This window comes from Doryrhamphus excisus, chromosome 11 (assembly GCF_030265055.1).
Source record: "Doryrhamphus excisus isolate RoL2022-K1 chromosome 11, RoL_Dexc_1.0, whole genome shotgun sequence".
Classification (NCBI taxonomy): Eukaryota; Metazoa; Chordata; class Actinopteri; order Syngnathiformes; family Syngnathidae; genus Doryrhamphus; species Doryrhamphus excisus.
In genome coordinates, this window is record NC_080476.1 from 14,746,192 (window position 1) to 14,772,360 (window position 26,169).

General features: G+C 39.9%; 1 protein-coding gene across 2 annotated transcripts in view; it reads left to right on the forward strand.

Annotated features, from left to right (window-relative positions):
- The window catches only part of med13a (mediator complex subunit 13a), a 92,310-nt gene that overhangs the window by 10,496 nt on the left and 55,645 nt on the right, over nt 1–26,169 (forward strand). For both annotated transcript variants that reach the window (XM_058088326.1, XM_058088325.1), the window contains exons 3-4: nt 2,563–2,797; nt 19,614–19,782. In XM_058088326.1, coding sequence (XP_057944309.1) covers nt 2,563–2,797; nt 19,614–19,782 — 404 coding nt within the window. The remainder of the gene's footprint in view (nt 1–2,562; nt 2,798–19,613; nt 19,783–26,169) is intronic.

Genomic DNA, 26,169 nt, shown 5'->3' on the forward strand with positions numbered 1-26,169 from the left:
TATTAACCCTTAGATGCATAAGTGGGTCAAAAATGACCCGGTCATGCCATTCACATTTTTAACTTATCTTTTATACATTTTAAGAAATGTTAGTTTTTGTGTTACTACCCCAACCTTCCATAAGTGGGTCAAAAATGACCCGGTCAGGTTGTTTTCTTGAAATATCTTTGTAATGAAATTTTTTTTATCATTTCATATTCCAGGTATTCCTCGAAAAACATGTTTTTGATATCATGCCGTTCACATTTTTAACTTATCTTTTATACATTTTAAGTAATTTTTGTCTTTGTGTTACTACCCCAACCTTCCATAAGTGGGTCAAAAATGACGCGGTCAAGTTCATTCATTCATTCATTCATTTTCTACCGCTTTTTCCTCACGAGGGTCGCGGGGGGTGCTGGAGCCTATCCCAGCTGTCTTCGGGCGAGAGGCGGGGTACACCCTGGACTGGTCGCCAGCCAATCACAGGGCACATATAGACAAACAACCATTCACACTCACATTCATACCTATGGACAATTTGGAGTGGCCAATTAACCTAGCATGTTTTTGGAATGTGGGAGGAAACCGGAGTACCCGGAGAAAACCCACGCATGCACGGGGAGAACATGCAAACTCCACACAGAGATGGCCGAGGGCGGGGACCGAACCCTGGTCTCCTAGCTGTGAGGTCTGCGCACTAACCACCAGACCGCCGTGCCGCCACGCGGTCAAGTTGTTTTCTTGAAATATCTTTGTAATGAAACATTTTTTATCATTTCATATTCCAGGTATTCCTCAAAAAACATATTTTTGATATCATGCCATTCACATTTTTAACTTGCCTTTGGATGGAAAGATGAGTGTAAAGATGGAAAAAAGTGAAAAATGAAGATGTTTCTAACATGAAATCATTCTTGTGTGGTCCTAAATATAATACTAAATACCATACAATTGATTCTAGTATGGGTGATTTTTGAGCCACTTATGTAAGAGTGTAGGGTCCACTCACTCGTGCATCTAAGGGTTAACCAGCGCTCTTCCTATCAGCATTCCCAGCATTTCCGAGCACTTTCAATGTGTGGTTATGGCAGCTACTACACGCCATGTCTGATGTGTATTTACCCGGGCACATGAAGAGGCCTTAACATATAACCCCCCCAATCTTAAAAACCACCGCTTCTCCACAACCACAGCTAATGGCTTCTTCAGGCCCGCTGCATTCGCACTTGAGTTAATACATCCCATGAATTATAATGGATTAATTGCTTAATATACAGAGGGACAGCGTGTTAACTCATCCTGAACGGCATGAGAATGAACTCACCGTATCGGCATAAATTATCCAGGAATAGATGGTTGGTATGTACGGCTACGTACCCCGTAGATCAGGGGTCTCAAACACACGGCCCGCGGGCCAAATATGGCCCGCAGGACACTAATTTGAGGCCCCCGCCTTGATATGAAAGTTTAATGTTAATGCGGCCCGCGCAAGTTTGATATGGATGCTGTATGGTATCATGTACCCAGAAAAAATTATTACGTTTGATTCATGTTCATGTTAAAGGTTAAATAACTGTTAATAGTTATCCTCTCTATCTGTGTGGAAGTGGTAAGTTTTTGGCTATTTAAGTTTAAAGAAAGAACATGCAGGGTGGGATTGAACTCGGGTCTCCTAGCTGTGAGGTCTGTGCGCTAACCACTTGTTCGCCGTGCAGCCGGAAACAATATTTATGCTTGAAACTTTTTTTTTTAGTCGGGAACTGGTATTTACCTGAAACTTACATATGTTCTACTGCTGTTTCCTAAAGTACGGAAAAAATTCAATTTTTTTTTCTGATGAAAGATATCAGTCTAATCGTTCTGTTGGTAGGTTCCGTGTGTGTCTAGCCGTCAAACAACCATTCACACTCACATTCATACCTATGGACAATTTGGAGTCGCCAATTAACCTAGCATGTTTTTTTGGAATGTGGGAGGAAACCGGAGTACCCGGAGAAAACCCACGCATGCACGGGGGAGAACATGCAAACTCCACACAGAGATGGCCGAGGGTGGAATTGAACCCTGGTCTCCTAGCTGTGAGGTCTGCACGCTAACCACTCATTCGCCGTGCAGCCGGAAACAATATTTATGCTTGAAGTTTATCTCCCTTTTTTTTAGTCGGGAACTGGTATTTACCTGAAACTTACATATGTTCTACTGCTGTTTTCCTTAAGTACGGAAAATTTTCAATTCTTTTCTCTTAACTGTGAGGTCTGCACGCTAACCACTCGACCGCCGTCCCACCTGTCAGTCAGGCAGTCTGCTTTTAAAATTTGTAAACATTGTTTTGCTTTTGGTGTTTTTGATGTTATTCCGCTCATCTCCGCGTCCATTACAATTACATGTGTCAATTATGCAAATTAGATGACGACAGCACAATTCCCATAAAGTCGTAACTGTGCTGCTTTGACTTCTTTTGTCACGACATTACGTTTCCGCCACCGTCGCTCCGCCCCAGCATAAGCCAGACTGTAATTTAGCATGCTAGCTATAAAATTGCAAGTGTGCACACTTAACAGCGTCTCCCTTCTCCTCCAGGCGGACTTGACCGGGATCAAATGGAAGAGGTTTGTGTGGCAGGGTCCCACGTCTGCGCCCATCCTGTTCCCGGTGACAGAGGAGGACCCCATCCTTTGCAGCTTCAGCCGCTGCCTGAAGGCAGACGTGCTGAGCGTGTGGCGACGCAGCCAGCGGCAGGGTCGGCGGGAGATTTGGCTCTTCTGGTGGGGGGACGAACCCGACTTCGCCGATCTCATCCACCCCGAGCTCGCAGGTGAGGGGGCTGTCTGGTGCTTGTGCATCTGGGGAAAATGATGCCCGGACTTGAGTGAGTGTGTGAGTGTATAATGTACTTTATGTACTTTAAAAGTTGCGTGATCATCAAAAGGCGAGCTCACATCACATCAAAGCTGTTTACAGGTCTCGGGAAGTCCAAGTGCATATGTGAGGGGAGTCTTTTTACGGCTCCATTGGGAGCTGGAGGAATTCTTGGAAGACCATGTTGGTTTAAAAATGGAAATCTGAGAATGGGAACTTTGACTTCAAAGGGAATTTAGCCATCCTTTTAGTGGCATAAACTGGATATACATTTTTGGATTTATGTTTTGGCAGGGAGTGCATTGTATCAACCAGGGGCGTTTCATACATGTGATATGCTATACATATGACATTTTGCCTCATATTGCAAGTTTATTCTATAAAATAAAATATTTATGTATTAAATATATATATAATGTTTTAAAAATATATAAATATAAATAAAAAATATATAATATATATAGTATATAATATTTTTATATATAATATATAATATATAATGTTAAATATATATATAATATTATATATATATATTATAAAAATATATATATAAATAAAATATATATATATAAATATTTTATAATATTTTATAAATATATAAATATAAATAAAAAATATATAATATTTTAATATCATGTATAATATCATATATAATGTTTATAAAAAATATATAATATAAAAATATTATATATTTTTATTTATAAAATATTATATACATATAATATATATAAATATTTTATTTTATAGAATAAACTTGCAATATGAGTCAAAATGTCATTTGAATCACAAATCACATCACATAAATTCTATAAAATTAGGACTTTTTCCATCTTTGGTGGGTTAAAAAAATAGCGTAAATAGTTTTACTTACTATTTTTTTTTACTTACTATCTCCTTACATACTTTATTCTTGTAATATTAACCTTTTTTCCAACCTAATTTTTACATCTTCTCTTAATGTTACTTTTCAACTTTATGCTACTACAATGACATTTTCCCTTATAATATTACTATTAATATCATAATATTACCTATTTATTGTGAAAATTATCTTGTTTCTGTTAATGGTGTGTTGAAAAAAATAGCGTAAATAGTTGCATATTTTGACTTTATTCCTGTAATATTATTAACATTTTCCCAACCTAATTTTTAATATTTCCATCTTCTTTTAATTTAACTTTTCAATTTTATGTTACTACAATAACATTTTCCCTTATAATATTACTATTAATATCGTAATAGTACCTATTTATTGTGAAAAATATCTTGTTTCTGTTAATATTTGTAAAACCACTGATGATTTTTTTCATTTTTGCAGTAAATTATATTTTTATAATGTGCAGTGGGCCAACACCCCGATACAACAAAAAGGTCACTCTGTGCTCCATCAATTTTTTTAATGCTTTTTAATGAACTATATATTTTGACACTGATATATCGATATAACCAACTATATTGTCGTATATTTGGTTGCATTTGCAAATTAGATGATTAGAGAGGAGACAAAGTGTCCCGGCTAGAAATATTTTCTATGAACCTATGACAATGAAATCTACCCCCTTACCCCCTTACCCCCCACGAGACCATTTGTTGGAGTCATTCAAGGTTATACAGCCTGAAGAGTGATAGCTGTAAAAGATAACGGGACGTGTAGGGGGGGCTCGGAGCTTTTGTGTAGTAAAAAACCTGAACATAAATCACCGTGTCATGATACGTTATTGGTTGTACATTGAAAAATGATCCGGATTCCGGCGCTTGTCAGGTGGGCACAGGGGGGATACCCTCCAAGTCGGCGCGCCCCCCCCCCCCCCCCCCCCCCCCCCGGGGAAATGTTCAAATCTATGACGGATGAGGCGGCCGGACAAGACTGGTAGTGCCAACACCTGTAGGGCAGGGCAGACACTATATATATAATATAAAATATTATATATTTTTTATTTATAAAATATTATATATTATATTATATATATATATATATATATATATAATATAAATATTTTATTTTATAGAATAAACTTGCAATATGAGGCAAAATGTCATTTGAATAGCATATCACATAAATTCTATAAAATTAGGACTTTTTCTCCTCATTTAATGACAACTTTTTCCATCTTTGGTGGGTTAAAAAAAATAGCGAATATAGTTTTTACTTACTATTTTTTTTACTTACTATCTACTTACATACTTTATTCCTGTAATATTAACATTTTTCCAACCTAATTTTAATTAAAAAAAATAAATAATTTGTATAAATAAAATAAAAAAAGAAATAATTTTTCCATCATCTTTTCAACTTTATGCTACTACAATGACATTTTCCCTTATAATATTACTATGAATATCATATTACCACCTATTTATTGTGAAAATTATCTTGTTTTTGTTAATATTTGTTGTAAATATTTGTTGTTAATATTTGTTGTAATAGTTTTTTTTTTCATTTTTGCAGTTCATTTTTGTACTCCATCAATTTTTTTAAATGCTTTTTAATGAACTCTTCATTGTATATTTTGACACTGATATATCGGTATAACCAACTATATTGTCGTATATTTGCATTTAATATAATATTTCTTTTATATATAAATATATAAAATTCTATAAAATTAGGACTTTTTCTCCTCTTTCAATGACAACTTTTTCCATCTTTGGTGTGTTGAATAAAATAGCGTAAATAGTTGCATATTTTGACTTTATTCCTGTAATATTATTAACATTTTCACAACCTAATTTTTAATATTTCCATCTTCTTTAAATGTAACATTTCAACTTTATGCTACTACAATGACATTTTCCCTTATAATATTACGATTAATATCATATTACCACCTATTTATTGTGAAAATTATCTCGTTTTTGTTAATATTTGTAAAACCACAGATGATTTTTTTTCATATTTGCAATTCATTTTTTTGCTCCATCAATTTTTAAAAAAATGCTTTTTAATTAACTCTTCATTTATTTTTTGGCACTGATATATCGGTATAACCAACTATATTGTCGTATATTTGGTTTTATTTAATATAATATTTCTTTTATATATATATATATATAAAATTCTATAAAATTAGGATAAATAGTTGCATATTTTGACTTTATTCCTGTAATATTATTAACATTTTCACAACCTCATTTTTAATATTTCTATCTTCTTTAAACTCTTCATTGTATATTTTGACACTGATATATCGGTATAACCAACTATATTGTCGTATATTTGGTTGCATTTAATATAATATTTCTTTTATATATATATATATATAATTCTATAAAATTAGGACTTTTTCTCCTCATTCAATGACACCTTTTTCCATCTTTGGTGTGTTGAATAAAATAGCCTAAATAGTTGCATATTTTGACTTTGAAATGTAACATTTCAACTTTGTGCTACTAGAACGACATTTTCCCTTTATAATATTACTATTAATATGTTAGTTTTGTGTGGTCTCATTGTTACATTAGTGTTTGGAGTGGGAGTGGGGGGCCGGGGTGGGGCGGCGGGGGGGTACGACCAAACGGAGCAAGAAGCCTCAATTCACGCTTGGCTATTCTACAGAGGATAAACAAGAACGGATGTTGGTATAGAAACCTGATCTCAGCTGAGCTCATAACTCCAGCCGAGAATTGCAGCTTGCAGGTGCAACCATGTGGAAACGAGGCGAGTGCAACGCCCGCCCCCCGCCCCCCGCCCCCACTTTCTTACTCCCCTCCTCTCTCCAGTAAGAGTAACGGCACCAAGAGATGGAGGAGGCCATTTTTATTCATGCTCAGTGCCGTGTCGATTTGAACTTCTCGGAGACGGACTAAGCCCAACCCGTCAACGAGTCTCCATTTATTGGACATTGTGCCCGAAGTGGACTCCGAATCAAACTGCGATGCCTCAACGGGCGGCTCGTTCAGGCCTAACTGTTCTCCATAATAACCTGGAGAGTCTGGCTCAGGTCTTAATTGATTGACGCGTTTGAAGTCGGAGAGGAGGGCTGGAGAATATAAGGGAATATCGGGAACATATTACACATCCTTACACATGCGGGATCACATCACACCACTTGACTTTGTACCCGTGACGTTGGCCTGCACACTGGAAGGGGCGTTGCAAGGAAAGGAGAGACTTGCTCAAAGGGTCCCTGATGTGATTTATTAACTTTGCTTATGTACAATATTTATCTTTTGGAATTATGTTCTACATTGTTTATGTTCTACATTATTTGATTTGTTGAAAGCCAACGTTACAGTGGGGGTGCTGGAGCCTATCCCAGCTGTCTTCAGGCAAGAGGCGGGGTACACCCTGGCCAGCCAATCACAGGGCACATATAGACAAACAACCATTCACACTCACATTCATACCTATGGACAATTTGGAGTCGCTAATTAACCTAGCATGTTTTTGGAATGTGGGAGGAAACCGGAGTACCCGGAGAAAACCCACGCATGCACGGGGAGAACGTGAGAACTCCACACAGAGATGGCCGAGGGTGGAATCGAACTCGGGTTTCCTAGCTGTGAGGCCTTCATTCATTTCATTCATTAATTTTGTACCGCTCCTAGGCGTGAGGCCTGCGCGCTAACCACTCGACCACCATGCAAAATTGCAGCTGTTATCATTTTAAATTTAACGTCATGTAATTATGACTTAATTATTTTTGTAAATTTTTTCTTTAATATTTCAAAATTAAACCTATTTTTTCTTTAATTATTCTTGTAAAAATGTCTTATTCTCATTAGATTACAACTTTCACCTCTTGAATTATTTACGAAAGTTGCTTTTTTCCCAATGTTTGCTTTTTTTTACTTTTGTTTTCTTGTTCATTCATGTTTTTAATGGGCCACAAATCGTCCCTGGACCACACCTTGGACACCCCTGTTCCAAACCAACTCCAGTGCTGCCTGCAGAGAGTGTAAATCCCCCAAAAGTGATGAATAACGTGGTTGGTTGTTGTTTTGCCAGTGCTGATTGGCAGCCCAGGCACCTGTTGCCGTGGTGCGATACTGATGCTGTCAGACAGTACATGATTGACGAAGGGACAGACAGACGCAGAAGAAAAACACAATAGATATAGAACAATGACAGTAACACCTTCTGGGATGTGGTTGGGCAGACTGGGGAGAGGTAAAAAAACCCCCAAAAAACCCAACAACCCACACTGCCATCTTCTATCTGCCGGATCTTCCGTGCCACAGGTTGAGCAGCCACACGATGCCATCTTGGATTTATTTGTCTCTCTTCAAGTTAGCGAGGTCGCCTTGTAAGCCGGAATGGTATGGTCGAGGATAATGTAAGGCGTGCAGATACAGTAGATCTTCCCAGCTTTAAAACCGCAAGTAATCGATAGCACTGATACATCCATCAAAATGTCTATTTTTGACACACGGCTTGCCTGCTGTTGTTTCAGTCACGGTGTTACGATAACATATTAACTTGTGTTGACGTCGTGGCACGTTTTTGAAGACCAGACACAACTACGGTGCGTTCAAGGACAGCCGAACAAAGTGCGAAATCTCAGCGGCGGATGAAAATACATTATCAGTGAGGCATAAAGCTAATGTATGTATGCTGTACATTTGACCTCTTATGACTTATTTATCAATCATTACCAACTTAGGGTGAATGAGATGTGGTTTCTTTTTGAAAAATACATATATTGACATATATATTGAAAGTTACTATGGTACCCATTATGTCATTGTATGGTCATATCACCTCGTACTTCGGTAAGAGGTACATTATTTAAAAAAAAAAACACAAAAAAAACCCTTAAACCGTATTATGGAAAGCAGGAAGTGAACAAATGTAACAGTTACTGATTGTAAAAGTACCAGATGGAGGGGTAGGATTTAATAAGCTTTGCTTTTCTCTCCTCCATAACCCAAACTGAAGCAAACAATGCACAACGATGAGCAAGAAACAATACAAGCAGTTGATGTTTGCTAAATACAAGGATGAAGAGTCTTGAACCAGTCATGATGTGCTATATATATATATATATCACTATATTGACACTTACTATGGTACCCATTATGTCATTGGATGCTCATATCACCACTTACTTTGGTACATGACAGAAAATATAAAAAAAATAAAACAAAAAACAACAACAACAACAAACTTAACCGATATTATGAAAGCAGGAAGTGAACAAATGTAAGCCTAACCTTAACCCAAAGGATCATGGATCAAAAAAATAAAAAAAATAAAAAAAATTATAAATTTTTTTTAAAAACTTTAAAAATTTGAAAAAAATGTAAATTATTTTTTTTTTGAATTTTTAATTTCAACTATATTAGGAAAGCAGGAAGTGAACAAATGTAAGCCTAACCCTAACCCAAAGGATCATGGATCAAAAAAATAAAAAAATTTAAAAACTTTAAAAATATAAAAAATTTGAATTTTTTTAATTTTTTTTTTTAAACATTTTAAAATTTTGAATTTTTTTAATTTTTTTTAAACATTTAAAACATTTTGAATTTTTTTTTTTAATTTTCAAATTTTTAATTTCAACTATATTAGGAAAGCAGGAAGTGAACAAATGTAACTGATTGTACTGATGATTTTACTGATTGTAAAAAGTACCAGATGGAGGGGTAGGACTTAATAAGCTTTGCTTCCTCCTACTCCTTTTGGACATGTGGAACTGTGAACTGATTATGGGATGCATTCAATTGTAATCGGATGCATGTTCAAATGAAATTCAACCATTACCATTACCAAAAAAAAAACGTTGTAATAATGGATAATAGGAAGCACAATCCTCCGGGGGTAAAATGAAGACGGTCAAGTCGGACAACAATATTGCTTATCCAGTGGAAAGCCAGACCCTGTTGGTTTCTTCCAAAGCTGACTCTGCGTTGACTTCAGCTCCTTGGTGCATTTGTTCCATAGAACAATGGCATGAACGGAGTGAGCCCCTTTTGTCAGCCAGGGTCTCGTGGCACCCCGAGTGTAGTTTTATATCGCTGCTATACTATATAAATATTACTTTTTATATATTTACTGCCAGGTCAACTACTTTTCACTTTGGTATTTTTCGTCAGCCTGGTTTAAGAATCCAAGTGAATTAATTTTTCTGTGATTTTTGGCGAGCTGAAACGGCACCGCTCCCCCCTCTCTCGTCCGCCCTCATTCGATCAGCGTTCTGTGAAAGTCCTTTCTGTTGTAATTTTGACCAAGCGCCATGAACTAGTGTGCCAGTCATCTGTTCCGTCCATGGGTATGGATTGGGGGGGGGGGGGGGTCCTGACACGGTTAACGCAATGTAACGGTAACACACTCTTATTTAATACAATAAGGAAATTAATTGTAATGCTAAATTGGCCATGTCCGGAAATAAAGTGGTTACCCCTGCTGGATTAAATAACAGCCCCCCCCCCTTTTCCGTAGTTTCGAAATACCGTATGCATCAATTCTTATGCAAATACATTCTTCTCTCTTCCTTCAAAAGCTGTTGCAGTCTTCTGACCAGGGACATTTTTTGCAAAGCAAATCATAAATGGCTGCCTTCTCCTCCCTTCTGATCTTTTCTGCATAGGAATTTGCAATGCATGTCCGTGTGTGGGAATAGCGGCTCCATGGTATTTCTCCCAAGTTCATACTGGTTTGTCTTGGGTCATTCCCTCCCAGAAGAGCCCCGGTAGGATTGGTGGAACGTCTCTTTTATAGCGTACATCACACTTTTTCAGCTGCTTTTAAAAGGAGTCCCAGACATCTTCCTTCTAGTATAAACAGAAAATATATATCTAGTTTATATATTTATGTTCATTGCACATAGAAAGACGAGTGGTTAGCGCGCAGACCTCACAGCTAGGAGACCCGAGTTCAATCCCACCCTCTCTGTGTGGGTTTTGTCCGGGTACTCCGGTTTCCTCCCACATTCCAAAAACATGCTAGGTTAATTAGCGACTCCAAATTGTCCATAGGTATGAATGTGAGTGTGAATGGTTGTTTGTCTATATGTGCTCTGTGATTGGCTGGCCACCAGTCCAAAAAAACACAAACTTTTTCAGTGCTTTGGTTCCGATTTTCTACAATAAAAGCTCTGATAAAACATTCCACTGTTCTCAAATATCTTACTTTTTATTTTTCTACACAAAATAAGATGAAAAATAAATAAACAAATCAAGAATAAAGAAAATCAATCAATCAGTAATAAACAAATATAATAATAATAATAAAACGGCAAATAATAAAAACTTAAGAAACCACATATAGTTGGTGGGTAGACAAATGATTTTTTTCAGATTAAAATGAACAAAGCATTATTAGAGCCCTGTAGACATGACAAAACACGACTATAGTCACATTTATACTCTTTTTATTTACAACATATTGCGCAACTGCAGGGTCTTGAGACACATAAACGGTAGCCTTCAAGTTATTTCCTTTAAACTTAAATAGCCAAAAACTTACCACTTCCACACGGATAGAGAGGATAATTATTAACAGTTATTTAACCTTTAACATGAATCAAACGTAATAATTTTTTCTGGGTACATGATACCATACAGCATCCATATAAAACTTGCGCGGGCCGCACTGACATTAAACTTTCATATCAAGGCGGGGGGCCTCAAACTAGTGTCCTGCGGGCCACATTTGGCCCGCGGGCCGTGTGTTTTTTCACCTACAGTTATGTCCATCACTCCGACATTTTACCTTAATTTTTCCAGCATACCTCACCAAACATCACAACATATTTCTGCCTACACAGTTCCAGATTTACTGCCCCCCCCCCCTCCCCGTCACAGATAAGTACCACATTATACAGCCCAACAATATATTGTGGACTGATGAACAGTAACTGTGCGCCCCACAGCCACGGGTCTTGGGCTGTGTCTACCTACTGACAGCAAACTGAACTGTCGCTTGGATTTTGAACTTACGGAGTCAGCCGTGCACAAATGTTATCAAAAGGGCACAAATGCGCTCGCAGTAATTGTGATATCTTTCTCCCGGACTCGCCGTCTTGGAGTGCAGACACAGAGTCTGCGGAGACCGCGGCCTCGCATGGATCGTTGCATCTAACTACCAGCCCCGCATCGCCAATGCCGCTCAGAGCTGTTTCCCCCCGACCCCCTCATTATGTACTACTCGGCCACAGCTCCTCCACTTGTAGAACCCCACGCTGCTGTTGGGATTTAGTTTTGTTTATTTATGTACTGGGAGAGTCTGGTTCTCCCTCATGGGGAATCTATTGTAATGTGCTTTTCAAGTACAGTAGATTCCCGCTTTTCATGGCCGCCCTATTGGTCCTAGAATGGCAGGGTGTGTTTGTGATGCGGTAGTTTAATTCCTTTTGTCAGCGACAGAGGATTTTTGAAATACTTTTCCATTACTTTTACGACAGGCTTGCTTTACTGGTTGATGCTTGTTGGACAACTGACTTGCACATTACTGCCACCACGGTGGTCGAGTGGTTAGCGCGCAGACCCCATCACAGCTAGGAGACCAGGGTTCAATTCCACCCATCAGTTTGCTTGTTCTCCCCGTGCATGCGTGGGGTTTCTCCGGTTTCCTCCCACGTTCCAAAAACATGCTAGGTTAATTAGCGACTCCAAATTGTCCATAGGTATGAATGTGAGTGTGAATGGTTGTTTGTCTATATGTGCCCTGTGATTGGCTGGCCACCAGTCCAGGGTGTACCCCGCCTCTCGCCCGAAGATAGCTGGGATAGGCTCCAGCACCCCCGCGACCCTTGTGAGGATAAGTGGTAGTAAAATGAATGAATGAATGAATCATTTGAGTGTTAAGTTGCTGTGTGATGAATTTAGTGCTGTTAGCAATGTGTTCTTTGAAAGATGACACAGTGTGTCAGACTGTTGACCTCTTGAGATTTTCGATGATTTGACAATTTTTGACTCCAATTTTCTTTACTCCAAATTGAATTAATGAACATTAGTAGAGCTCTCTAAACATTAACTAACACCCCTATAGTCAACTTTACACTCATATTCCCCAATATAGTAGACATAATGAGAGTAAGGGCTGCACGGTGGTCGTGTGGTTAGCACGCAGACCTCACAGCTAGGAGACCAGGGTTCAATTCCACCCTCGGCCATCTCTGTGTGGAGTTTGCATGTTCTCCCCGTGCATGCGTGGGTTTTCTCCGGGTACTCCGGTTTCCTCACACATTCAAAAAAAAAACATGCTAGGTTAATTAGCGACTCCAAATTGTCCATAGGTATGAATGAGAGTGTGAATGGTTGTTTGTCTATATGTGCCCTGTGATTGGCTGGCCACCAGTCCAGGGTGTACCCTGCTCTCTCGCCCGATGAGACGGACATGCCTGCCGAGCGCCACCTGATCTGCGATTTAGTGAAAGTCAACTCCTACTACGACTACTGTGCGCAGTGCCAAGATTGACAGATTAGACCTTATTGTATTACAATATAAAATGTGAAACATTTATAATTGATTTAATTAAGCAAATTGCTACCATTACAAAATGCTCAGATGTCTTGTGGGCAATAGTCCTTGGACGATAATAAATTATTTAATCTGTAACTGTAGTTTCCGGTGTGTAAGAAGCACTGGCGTTTAAGCCCGGATTTGTACTTTGAAAAGCAGCTCATGTCCATGTCATAAAAATACATTGTGGAGCGAACAAGTCAATGATCACCAGGCCGGGTCTTTATTTGACAGGAGCCAATGAGAAAACTCACAACAAGCTTGGAAATGGCAGGAGGTAATTCTTGTCATCTCAAGATAGAAGACTGAAATCATCACACAGCAACTTAACACTCACAGGCATAGACATAGACTTTCTTTATTGTCATTGCACAATAACACAGCAGTGAAATTGCCAACGAAATATCTTAATTTTTATTTTTCTGCACAAAATAAGATGGAAAATAAATAAACAAATCAAGAATAGAGAAAATCAATCAATCAGTAATAAATAAATATAATAATAATAATAAAAGGGCAAATAATAAAAACTTAAGAAACCACATATAGTTGGTGGGTAGACAAATGATTTTTTTCAGATTAAAATGAACAAAGCATTATTAGAGCCCTGTAGACATGACAAAACACGACTATAGTCACGTTTATACTCTTTTTATTTACAACATATTGCGCAACTGCAGGGTCTTGAGACACATGCTAACTCGCAAACTAGAGAGCTAGCCACCTAAACGGTAGCCTTCAAGTTATTTCCTTTCAACTTAAACAGCCAAAAACTTACCACTTCCACACGGGTAGGGAGGATAACTATTAACAGTTATTTAACCTTTAACATGAACATGAATCAAACGTAATAATTTTTTCTGGGTACATGATACCATACAGCATCCATATCAAACTTGCGCGGGCCGCACTAACGTTAAACGTTCATATCAAGGCAGGGGCCTCAAACTAGTGTCCTGCGGGCCACATTTGGCCCGCGGGCCGCATGTTTGAGACCCCTGAGTTAAGGAATTTGACTCTTTTAAAAAAGGAGGAGGCCAAAGTCGTACGCATTTGTTCATCTGTGTGTTTAAGCGCAGCAATCATAAAAAAAAGAGCGAGATTGACGCTTTGTGATTGGCCGCGCTTGTCGGGATTCTAGCAAGCCTGGCCACAAGGTTTCTCCTCTCTTCCATTTGCTCCTTATCTGCAACGGGAGAGAAAGTACCGGCACTGGTGTGCAAAGTTTCCATTACTAATTAATGAATATTTCTTGAGCAAAGAAGGGAGTGAGAGATAGCGGCGGGGAGAGAGAGACTACACCCATGGGCCAGCGCTGCATGCATGGCCGAGTCCCGGCGCTATGCCAGTCAAAGGAGATCCATCACAGAGAGAGGGTGAGGAGGGAGGCGGGTGGGAGGGGTTGGGTGAGCCGCAGCAGGGAGAAAAAAGGGAAAAGCAGAGGGTGGTTCACAAGCAGGAGATTAGCCCTAGAAAATTGATCCCCGAGCACAAAGCCAATGGCCGCCTCCAATGTTTCCTTCTCCGAGCTGGACTGGGCTTATCTATTAATCATTCTTCCGCTAGCACATTAAGTTCGAAAGAAAATGTGACAAAGAGTCATCACTGACTAATCGTCGGTGGAGACGACATGCATTCAAATATACGCATCGTTTGGACATGTAAAAGACATCTGGTGGCCGATCCTCGTTAATCACGCCATGTGTCACTTGTTTTCCATCGTGATTATTATTATTATTATTTTTCAGTCCATCATATTTACCCTCATACAGTAATTAACGCGCAATCTGTTCACAAACTAAAATAAGAAGTCCAATTCACTGGCGAACTTTGAGACCACAGGACCGCAACCTGGTTTGACATCTCCAGTGTGTGTGTGTGTGGGGGGGGCCCCGGGTGGGAAGATGTGGGAGACAAGATGGTAACCATGTAACAAGTCTCTGCTCTCCACATCAAAAGGAATGGATCCACTGGAAAGGCAGAAGCCAGAACACATGGTTCCAAGCGACATGGCAGCAGTTGCCAGAACTGAACGCTGCATGCAGGAAAAGAGCCGTCTTTTGGGACTCTGGTTCCGTGCTATACGCTTGTAGTTGGGGACGCTGCCTGCGCGCCACCAGAGGGAGCTCATGAGCTCAGCATGGCCGCCACTGGCCGATGAACTCCTCTGCTGGGGTGAAATGCTTTATGGGATGATGGGATTTTTAAACTCATATTTCTATTTGTCTTGTATATTTCTTAGGTGTACTTTTTTGAGTTTTCTCGCCTGGCATCGGGAAGAAGGCGCTGCAGCAGGGGTCTCAAACACGCGGGCCAAATGTGGCCCGCAGGACACTAGTTTGAGCCCCCCCGCCTTGATATGAAAGTTTAATGTTAGTGCGGCCCGCGCAAGTTTGATATGGATGCTGTATGGTATCATGTACCCAGAAAAAATTATTACGTTTGATTAATGTTCATGTTAAAGGTTAAATAACTGTTAATAGTTATCCTCCCTATCCGTGTGGAAGTGGTAAGTTTTTGGCTATTTAAGTTGAAAGGAAATAACTTGAAGGCTACCGTTTAGGTCGCTAGCTCTCTAGTTTGCGAGTTAGCATGTGTCTCAAGACCCTGCAGTTGCGCAATATGTTGTAAATAAAAAGAGTATAAATGTGACTATAGTTGTGTTTTGTCATGTCTACAGGGCTCTAATAATGCTTTGTTCATTTTAATCTGAAAAAAATCATTTGTCTACCCACCAACTATATGTGGTTTCTTAAGTTTTTATTATTTGCTGTTTTATTATTATTATTATTATATTTATTTATTTATTACTGATTGATTGATTTTCTTTATTCTTGATTTGTTTATTTATTTTTCATCTTATTTTGTGTAGAAAAATAAAAAGTAAGATATTTGAGCACGCGACACAGTGGAATGTTTTCAGCTTTTCTTGTAGAAAATCAAAACCAAAGCAAAGTTTATTCATTTTTCTGTTTTTAATAAATGCGTTTTTTGTTTTTTTTTGGAAACCTGATGCGGCCCAGTCTCACCCAGACCCTAGCTCCAGTGGCTTCCCAAGTAAATTGAGTTTGAGACCCCTGCCTTAACTAATGGCTACACACCACCATGTTCTGATTATTGACCGAAGAATTCAGGATGATTTGACGGCAGAAGCTGAGCAATGTAATATGCGAGCAGTGCCTTGTGTGACCTTGCGTGAGGTACAATAGATGGCAGTATCCTTATCAGAGCGACTGTGCATTCGCTTAAGAGCTTTTAGAAAGGTCACCTCATCTGTGCCTGCTACCCGGGAGGTAGCCACATAAAAGAGCCCCAGCCATCAGCTGAGCCAATAAATCTTTGCGCCAATAAGCACTGTTTACATGCACTAGCTAACAAATTATAGCATGAATATATATTTAGGTCCATGTATACGGGGCTATTGGAATATTTGGGTCCATGTATACGTAGCTATTGGAATATTTGGGTCCATGTATACGTGGCTATTGGAATATTTGGGTCCATGTATACGTGGCTATTGGAATATCGGTGCTTTCCTGTTGACAGCCAAAGAATCAATCACTCGGGTTTTTTTTTTTTTTTAACATCCTCAATCAAACTTTCATTTTCTTTGGAGTTCCACACGTTTCCATTGACTGGGAATTACAGTTGATGTCGTTCTGCGCTCCTTTTGGTTTATCACCGTGAACCTGATGAATTAGCTGATGCCTTCAAATTCATCAGGCATGTCGCCCGACTGACTTGGCGGCTCGCCTGAGGTAGTTGAACTTCTGTCGTACTTTAAGTGGTTAGACAAATTATTTTTTTTTTCCAGATTAAAATGAACAAAGCATTATTAGATCCCTGTAGACATGACAAAACACGACTATAGTCACATTTATACTCTTTTTATTTACAACATATTGCGCAACTGCAGGGTCTTGAGACACATGCTAACTAGAGAGCTAGCGACCTGAACGGTAGCCTTCAAGTTATTTCCTTTAAACTTAAATAGCCAAAAACTTACCACTTCCACACGGATAGGGAGGATAACTATTAACAGTTATTTAACCTTTAACATGAACATTAATCAAACGTAATAATTTTTTCTGGGTACATGATACCATACAGCATCCATATCAAACTTGTGCAGGGCCGCACTAACATTAAACTTTCATATCAAGGCGGGAGCCCCAAATTAGTGTCCTGCGGGCCACATTTGGCCCGCGGGCCGCGTGTTTGAGACCCCCGCTTTAAACGATACACGGTGAACACTTATATCACCTGCGTTTGTAGCTGAAGAGCGCTCACTCAGCTTGAATCAAGCTTAGTGATTTTTGATAAATTAGCTGATGCCTTCAAATTCATCAGGCATGTCGCCCGACTGACTTGGCGGCTTGCCTGAGGTAGTTGTATGTACTTCTGTCGTACTTTAAATGCTGGCTGTTTTCATGAATGCTGTTGAAATGAGGCTCATAAAGCTTTTTACAATCCCTTTAAAAAACAAAAGCAAAAAAAACGGCATTGTTGTTGAATCGTGACACAGTTTCAGTTCACAATCGCGGTCATTTGGATTGGTTGCGGACACTGCTTCCTTTTGTGCGCTCAAATCTGACATGAAGAGACGGTCCCTGCAGTCAAAGGACAGCAAATCCTCTCAGATGCGAGTACTGGCTTATCCGGCATCCAAGCCAGTGCAGCCAGTGCGTCCCCATCATGTGGTTATTGTGATAAAATCATCCTCAACAGTTCAGCTATGGATATTCTTGCCTGTTGCTCTCGCCATCTTAACTGTAACTGGGATTTCGTTCACCGCGAGGGTCTGACTTAGTTACCGTAAAGATGTGATAGAATGTCGTACTGCGCCTTACACATTAATGAAGAATGTCATTTTTTAAAATTTTTTATCATACCAATTCTCAGGCTGCCAATTTTTCCGCAACAAATCGGTTTCGACAATGTCAAATAGGAAGCAGCACGGTTCATTAAAAGTAACAATAACAGGAGTGCAAAAATTTACATCAGCATTTATGTGCCGCTATAAAACCAAATAACCGATTTTCCCATACTCGTTATTACTTCCCCCGTCGACTTTGCACGATCAGCGCATCAACAATTATGGAGGCTATTGGAATATTTGGGTCCATGTATACGTGGCTATTGGAATATTTGGGTCCATGTATACGTGGCTATTGGAATATTTGGGTCCGTGTATACGTGGCTATTGGAATATTTGGGTCCGTGTATACGTGGCTATTGGAATATTTGGGTCCGTGTATACGTGGCTATTGGAATATTTGGGTCCGTGTATTCGTGGCTATTTGAAATAAACCGATGGCATCAAACTGGTAAGATGACGCGAGGGAGCAATATGTCTTACTTGCTAGCTAGCATTTGATGCATTTTTGGATATTTTTTTTGCCATACCCCAAACCGCATGTAAAGATTAAAACTAGGAATGAATGTATAATTGTGACGGTCAACACGAGTCCACAGGAAGTCCTTTTCAAGGAATACTGCAAACGTTGCAGTACCGAGTGTCTTTGAGAAAACACATGTCACAAATGTCAACACCACAACTTCAGAGTGAAAGACGGCATATTGAAGGAAATATTGCAGTATTATTAATTATCAAATGAACTATCGGCCATCATGTCAGTTTTCCAAACCGACAAAACTTTCATCCCAACAGTCGGCACTTTTTGTCGGCTTGGTAAATATAAACAGAACAGCTCAAAATGGTGCGCGCTTACAGACGGTGTCGCGTGCTACATGTTTTGCCTCCCTATTAAGCAATAATAAACAAATAAAGTTTTGTTTACAGAGACTTGATACTCACTTTTATTTATTTTGTGTGTGTGTGCTTTTTATTGGAGTCCTTTTTTTACTATTAAGTACTAAAGTATTGCTTTTGATATGGTGTACTCTCACTGTTACGCCATGTTATGATTCCATTAATGGAAAAAAAAAGGTCTCAAAACAATGTTGACAGTATTTTTTATTAGCAACAACTTGCTAAATTTGCTATCGTGACAGGTCTGATTTTATGTTTAGGCTGTCATGCTGCTGAAATCCGAAACGGATTCGCTTTTTAAATACATGAACGATGTACTTGTACGAGGTACTTCGGTACGAGGTACATTATTAAAAAAAAAAAAGAAAACCTTTAAACTGTATTATTGAAAGCAGGAAGTGAACAAATGTAACAGTTACTGATTGTAAAAGTACCAGATGGAGGGGTAGGATTTAATAAGCTTTGCTTCTTCCTACTCCTTTTGGACATGTGGAACTGTGAACTTATTATGGGATGCATTCCATTACCATTACCATGTCTCTAAATGACCCCCAAATGGTCAAATCTCACTTGTGCATCTTTCTTTTTTTCCTCCAGCTGAGGATGATGGACTCTGGGAGAACGGTCTTTCCTACGAGTGTCGCACGCTGCTGTTCAAAGCCATCCACAACCTGCTGGAGCGCTGCCTCATGAATCGCAGCTTTGTACGCATCGGAAAGTGGTTTGTCAAGCCCTACGAGAAGGATGAGAAGCCTATCAACAAGAGGTTAGTGTTGGCATGCTGCTCTTTTGATTTATTTTTTTCCTCTTAATTTTAGATTTGGTTTTGGTTGTTGTGCTGCAATGTGGTCTGCTGCGCCTCTTTAAACCAGGGGTCTCAAACTCAATTTACCTGGGGGCCACTGGAGCTAGGGTCTGGGCAAGGCTGAGCCGCATCAGGTTTTCCAAAAAAAAAAAACGCATTTATTAAAAACAGAAAAATGAATAAACTTTGCTTTGGTTCCAATTTTCTACAATAAAAGCTCTGATAAAACATTCCACTCAGATATCTTAATTTTTATTTTTCTACACAAAATAAGATGAGAAATAAATAAACAAATCAAGAATAAAGAAAATTAATCAATCAGTAATAAATAAATATAATAATAATAATAAAACGGCAAATAATAAACACTTAAGAAACCACATATAGTTGGTGGGTAGACAAATTATTTTTTTCAGATTAAAATGAACAAAGCATTATTAGAGCCCTGTAGACATGACAAAACACGACTATAGTCACATTTATACTCTTTTTATTTACAACATATTGCGCAACTGCAGGGTCTTGAGACACATGCTAACTCGCAAACTAGAGAGCTAGCCACCTAAACGGTAGCCTCCAAGTTATTTCCTTTAAACTTAAATAGCCAAAAACTTACCACTTCCACACGGATAGGGAGGATAACTATTAACAGTTATTTAACCTTTAACATGAACATTAATCAAACGTAATATTTTTTTTCTGGGTACATGATACCATACAGCATCCATATCAAACTTGTGCGGGCCGCACTAACTTTCATATCAAGGCGGGGGTTCTCAAACTAGTGTCCTGCGGGCCACATTTGGCCCGCAGGCCGCGTGTTTGAGACCCCTGCTTTAAACGTCACACGGTGAACACTTATATCACCTCTGTTTGTAGCTGAAGAGCGCACACTCAGCTTGAATCAAGCTTAGTGATGTTTTTTTTATTTTTTTTATCAGTGCTATAAATGCTTGCGGTCAAATGGCATTTTCAGTCAACGACAGCGTGCTTATAATACCTCTATTCACACAATATGCAGAATTCATTTCAATTCCAGAGTGTTAGCCGTTGCCTGCGCCTCGGCGGTTTTATTTGTGCACAGTGTGGGTTGCTTGCCTGCAGCTTGTGTTGGACCCAATAAAGCATTATTGAAAACAGTAGCAGTATGATGTTCACAAAAGGACTCTGAATGTATTAGGCCATGTATTAGAAAATGAATGAATGATTTATATTATATATATTATATTATTTATATTATTCTATATTTATATTCTATTATTATTATATTGTAATTTATTTATAAAAATAAAACATTTTGTAAAAAAACAGATTTCAACATCCCATCACCTCTATTCCATAGTCTTTAAAAATGGCTCACGAATGGACCGGTGGAGCGTTACAGGGCCACAGGTTAGTGGGTGCAAATATTTGCCCCAGGTTCTGGCAAACCACACAGTGACATTGGTCACCACGGTCCCCGGTTTGATGTCAAGGTTTAATTTAATTAACTTCTCGGTTGTACGTGCGCATTTAACGTTCCCTCGTTGTTGTTGTTGTTGTTTTTTAATTAACAAGTTGACAGTGACAATGGTTCCAACTCGCACCGACGTGTGGACGTGTTAATATCTTATCGGTCTTGGAGCCGTTTTTGTGTTGTTGCCAGTTCTCCCGGTCAGGTGACCGCCGGGCCACGCAGCAACATAATCTTGTTTGTGCACAGATCCACATGCGCATTTGCAGTCCAGTCCATTTCGCTTTGCCCGGAATTCTAGCTGCCCTTTGCCACATGGCAAGCTTAGGCACGCGTGTTTTTGACAGGACATAAAATAATATGGGGGTACTCCTGCACCCCCCCTTGCACCTGTGACTCTGTGATGGCCTCTTGCCATCTTCTATGGTGTGGTCTGCTGGCATCACAGCAGCTGACAGTACTGATAAAGAAGGCCAGCTCTGTTCTGGGATGGCCTACGGAACAGGTGGGAGGAGGTGGGCAAGAGGAGGTGCTGTCCTCCGTGATGGACAAAGACCACCACGCCCCTTCCGACACACACTCCCTTCGATAAGGAGCTCCATTAGTGACAGGGTGATACATCCAAAGTGTGCGAAGGAGACAGATTTCAAGTATTTACTTCCTGCAGATGTCAGACTCTATAATTAAAAAACTGCTCCTAAAATTCCTGTACAATAACGTGCAATAAACCATACAATAAACCTGAGACTTAAACATTTATATAGTGTGTGTAACTTCTGATTTGTATTACCCTGATTTTGCACTTTATCTGCTCTTGTGTGCTACTCTTGCACTAATATCACTAAACCTGATATTTCCCCTTGTGGGACTAATAAAGGCATGCAGTATTTTAGTACCTTGGTTAAAGTCCGTCCTGGTTAGCACATGTTCAGGTGTCTGGAACATATTAATTATAATTAATTAATTGGATTTACATTATTTTCAATGGGAAAACTTGCCTTGCTTAGAGTGTGTTTTGGTTTGAGTCGGACATTCTGGAACAGATGAATGACTTTAACCAAAGCACCAAAGCATCCTGATATTTCCCCTTGTGGGACTAATAAAGGCATGCAGTATGTTATCAAGGATTGATGTACAGTAGTACCTTGGTTAAAGTCCACCCTGGTTAGCACATGTTCAGGTGCCTGGAACAGATTAATTGTATTTACATTATTTTCAATGGGAAAACTTGCCTTGGTTAGAGTGTGTTTTGGTTTGAGTCTGACCTTCTGGAACAGATGAATGATGTGAACCAAAGCACCACGGATTAATTGGATTTGTATTGTTTTCAGTGGGAAAACTTGCCTTGGTTAGAGTGTGTTTTGGTTTGAGTCGGACCTTCTGGAACAGATGAATGACGTTAACCAAAGCACCATGGATTAGTTGGATTTGCATTATTTTCAATGGGAAAGCTTGCTTCGGTTCGAGTGTGTTTTGGTTTTAGGTCGGAGCTTCTGGAACAGATGAATGACGTTAACCAAAGCACCACGGATTAATTGGATTTGCATTATTTTCAATGGGAAAGCTTGCTTTGGTTCGAGTGTGTTTTGGTTTTAGGTCGGAGCTTCTGGAACAGATGAATGATGTTAACCAAAGCACCATGGATTAGTTGGATTTTCATTATTTTCAATGGGAAAGCTTGCTTCGGTTAGAGTGTGTTTTGGTTTGAGTCTGAGCTTCTGGAACAGATGAATGACGTTAACCAAAGCACCACGGATTAATTGGATTTGCATTATTTTCAATGGGAAAGCTTGCTTTGGTTCGAGTGTGTTTTGGTTTTAGGTCGGAGCTTCTGGAACAGATGAATGACTTTAACCAAAGCACCACGGATTAATTGGATTTGCATTATTTTCAATGGGAAAGCTTGCTTTGGTTCGAGTGTGTTTTGGTTTTAGGTCGGAGCTTCTGGAACAGATGAATGATGTTAACCAAAGCACCATGGATTAGTTGGATTTTCATTATTTTCAATGGGAAAGCTTGCTTCGGTTAGAGTGTGTTTTGGTTTGAGTCGGACCTTCTGGAACAGATGAATGACGTTAACCAAAGCACCATGGATTAGTTGGATTTGCATTATTTTCAATGGGAAAGCTTGCTTCGGTTAGAGTGTGTTTTGGTTTGAGTCTGAGCTTCTGGAACAGATGAATGACGTTAACCAAAGCACCACGGATTAATTGGATTTGCATTATTTTCAATGGGAAAGCTTGCTTTGGTTCGAGTGTGTTTTGGTTTTAGGTCGGAGCTTCTGGAACAGATGAATGACTTTAACCAAAGCACCACGGATTAATTGGATTTGCATTATTTTCAATGGGAAAGCTTGCTTTGGTTCGAGTGTGTTTTGGTTTTAGGTCGGAGCTTCTGGAACAGATGAATGATGTTAACCAAAGCACCATGGATTAGTTGGATTTTCATTATTTTCAATGGGAAAGCTTGCTTCGGTTAGAGTGTGTTTTGGTTTGAGTCGGACCTTCTGGAACAGATGAATGACGTTAACCAAAGCACCATGGATTAGTTGGATTTGCATTATTTTCAATGGGAAAGCTTGCTTCGGTTAGAGTGTGTTTTGGTTTGAGTCTGAGCTTCTGGAACAGATGAATGACGTTAACCAAAGCACCACGGATTAATTGGATTTGCATTATTTTCAATGGGAAAGCTTGCTTTGGTTAGAGTGTGTTTTGGTTTAAGTCGGAGCTTCTGGAACAGATGAATGACTTTAACCAAAGCACCACGGATTAATTGGATTTGCATTATTTTCAATGGGAAAGCTTGCTTCGGTTAGAGTGTGTTTTGGTTTGAGTCGGACCGTCTGGAACAGATGAATGACATTAACCAAAGCGCCACTGTATTTTTTTCATTCTTTAGTTCGATTACACGGAATAGAATGGCCCTGGCTGGCGAGGAGGGCAAAAAAAAAAAAAATGAAAAGGCTGTGGAATTCTTTATTCTTTTTCTGTCTCTCTTTCTCCTGTCCCTCTCTTCTCTCGCTCCCCCAGCCTTGCCTCCACCCCCCCTTCTGCTGTCTCGGAACAGACTGGACAGGTTATAAATAGTGGCGCAACCACCCTGAATTTTAGCTGTTGTCAAGGTTGTTTTTCTGTTCCCTTTTAATGTGTTCCAGCCACAGCGGGATTCTAACAGTGGCTTCTTTTTTCATGTTGTACTTATTGTTTTGCTTTGCATCATATTCAAACTATTTCATGTCCTCAAAAATAGCGGCGGAGTTACCTGTTTTGATGGCAGTGAATGTAACGGATGACCGTGAAGTGGTTTTTGGGTGTATGTTGTCCTGTGTACCTTTTTTCCTGCATGTGGAAGTAAAAATAGACTTAAGATTTGGGTTGGGCTGCTCAGTTGCCATCTGCTGATGGAAATGCTGAATAGACCCCCCCACCCCCCACCCCCCTTCCACCCACACCGCCGGCACCCCCTTTCCCCGTTAATCATGCCAGATAGCCATATGACCGTGTTCATAACCTTGTAACCCCGACCCGAACCCCCCACAGTCTGAATTTAAGTGCTGACATCATTCAGCCCGCTTTATCTTTTAGTATAACCTAATTAGTTCGCAATTAAAGTGTTTTTTTTTATTAAATATATATTTTGCAATATTGTTTGCAAATACAGCTGAGAGTCCTTTGTCTGGGGTGCAGCACCTCCAAGTTGTGCAACCTGGTTTTTCAAGGTAGACTAGACCGTCTTCAGGAAACAGCAGGAAGGAATGAGAGCGTGCGAAAGAAAGAGAGAGAGAGTGAGCGAGAGAGAGAGAGAGAGAGGGAGGGGACGGACAAGGGAGAGAGCTCATCTCGGTTGTCATGGCAGCAGGGAAATGCACCCTGGGATCGCGTGTTTCCAAGGTGAAGCGGGATGCTTGCCCTCTATTGGCCGGCTCGAGGCGGTCGAAATCGTCGACTTCGCTCCTAATTGGTCGCGTTTCGGGAAAAAAACTAGCGCAACGTTACATCCAACCGGTCTTTTTGATGTCTCGATTTCCGATGAGGACAAAGAGGATATATACGATTTTTTTCCGCGTTATCTGCTCAATATGCGCCACGCGACGGTGGTTGTGAGATGTTCAAGCATCCTGATGAAATCGGGTTTCCCCCGGGGGAGTGAGCACACGTGAATTTAAACGCGTGACGCAAGTACAGGTGTCGTGTGTCTCGACGGCATTCTTCCGTTATGTGTGGTGTCCAGTTTTGGGAGGTGAACGTGTGTGCACCGCGGCAGGCGTAAGCGTCGAGCAGCACTCTTGTTAAGTAGGACAGCGCAGGATAAAGGGCCACTGCCTCCAGTCTGGGGCTAAAGCGCTAAATTTAGCCCCTCCCTGCTCGGAGCGCAAGACAAAAACACACACAGGGAGAGATGGTCATGCTAGCATGTGTGTCAACAGTCAGCACGGAGCCCGTGGAAAGGCTGCTGCAGACAACAGCAGGGGGGGGGGGACTGCACTTTTAAACGGTGACAACATATATAGGCATCCAGGGGGATCAACACCTGACCCTTTACCACCCCCCATCCTGGTGTTCCCTGTAATCCAGTCATCTTCCAGCAACAGGAGCATGTGACTTGGGGCTTTGGGGCGTACTGTATGATGTCGCTAGACCCCCGATGTTGTTGATGTTGTTGACCCCGTCCTCAACAATTCTAATCAATAACCAGGAAGTTCATAAAATATGACTTTATTTGGGAATTCTCACAGGTGAAGCCACCAGTTTGAGCATCACATGGTTAGCGTATGTTTCCTTTGGAGTTCGACCTTCATGGAGTTGTAGAACACAAAAGCTACATTTTTAAAGTTTCTTGCTGTTTTTGTAGCAACAAATGACTTTCTCCAAAGGGTATCGTACCACCAGTGCGTT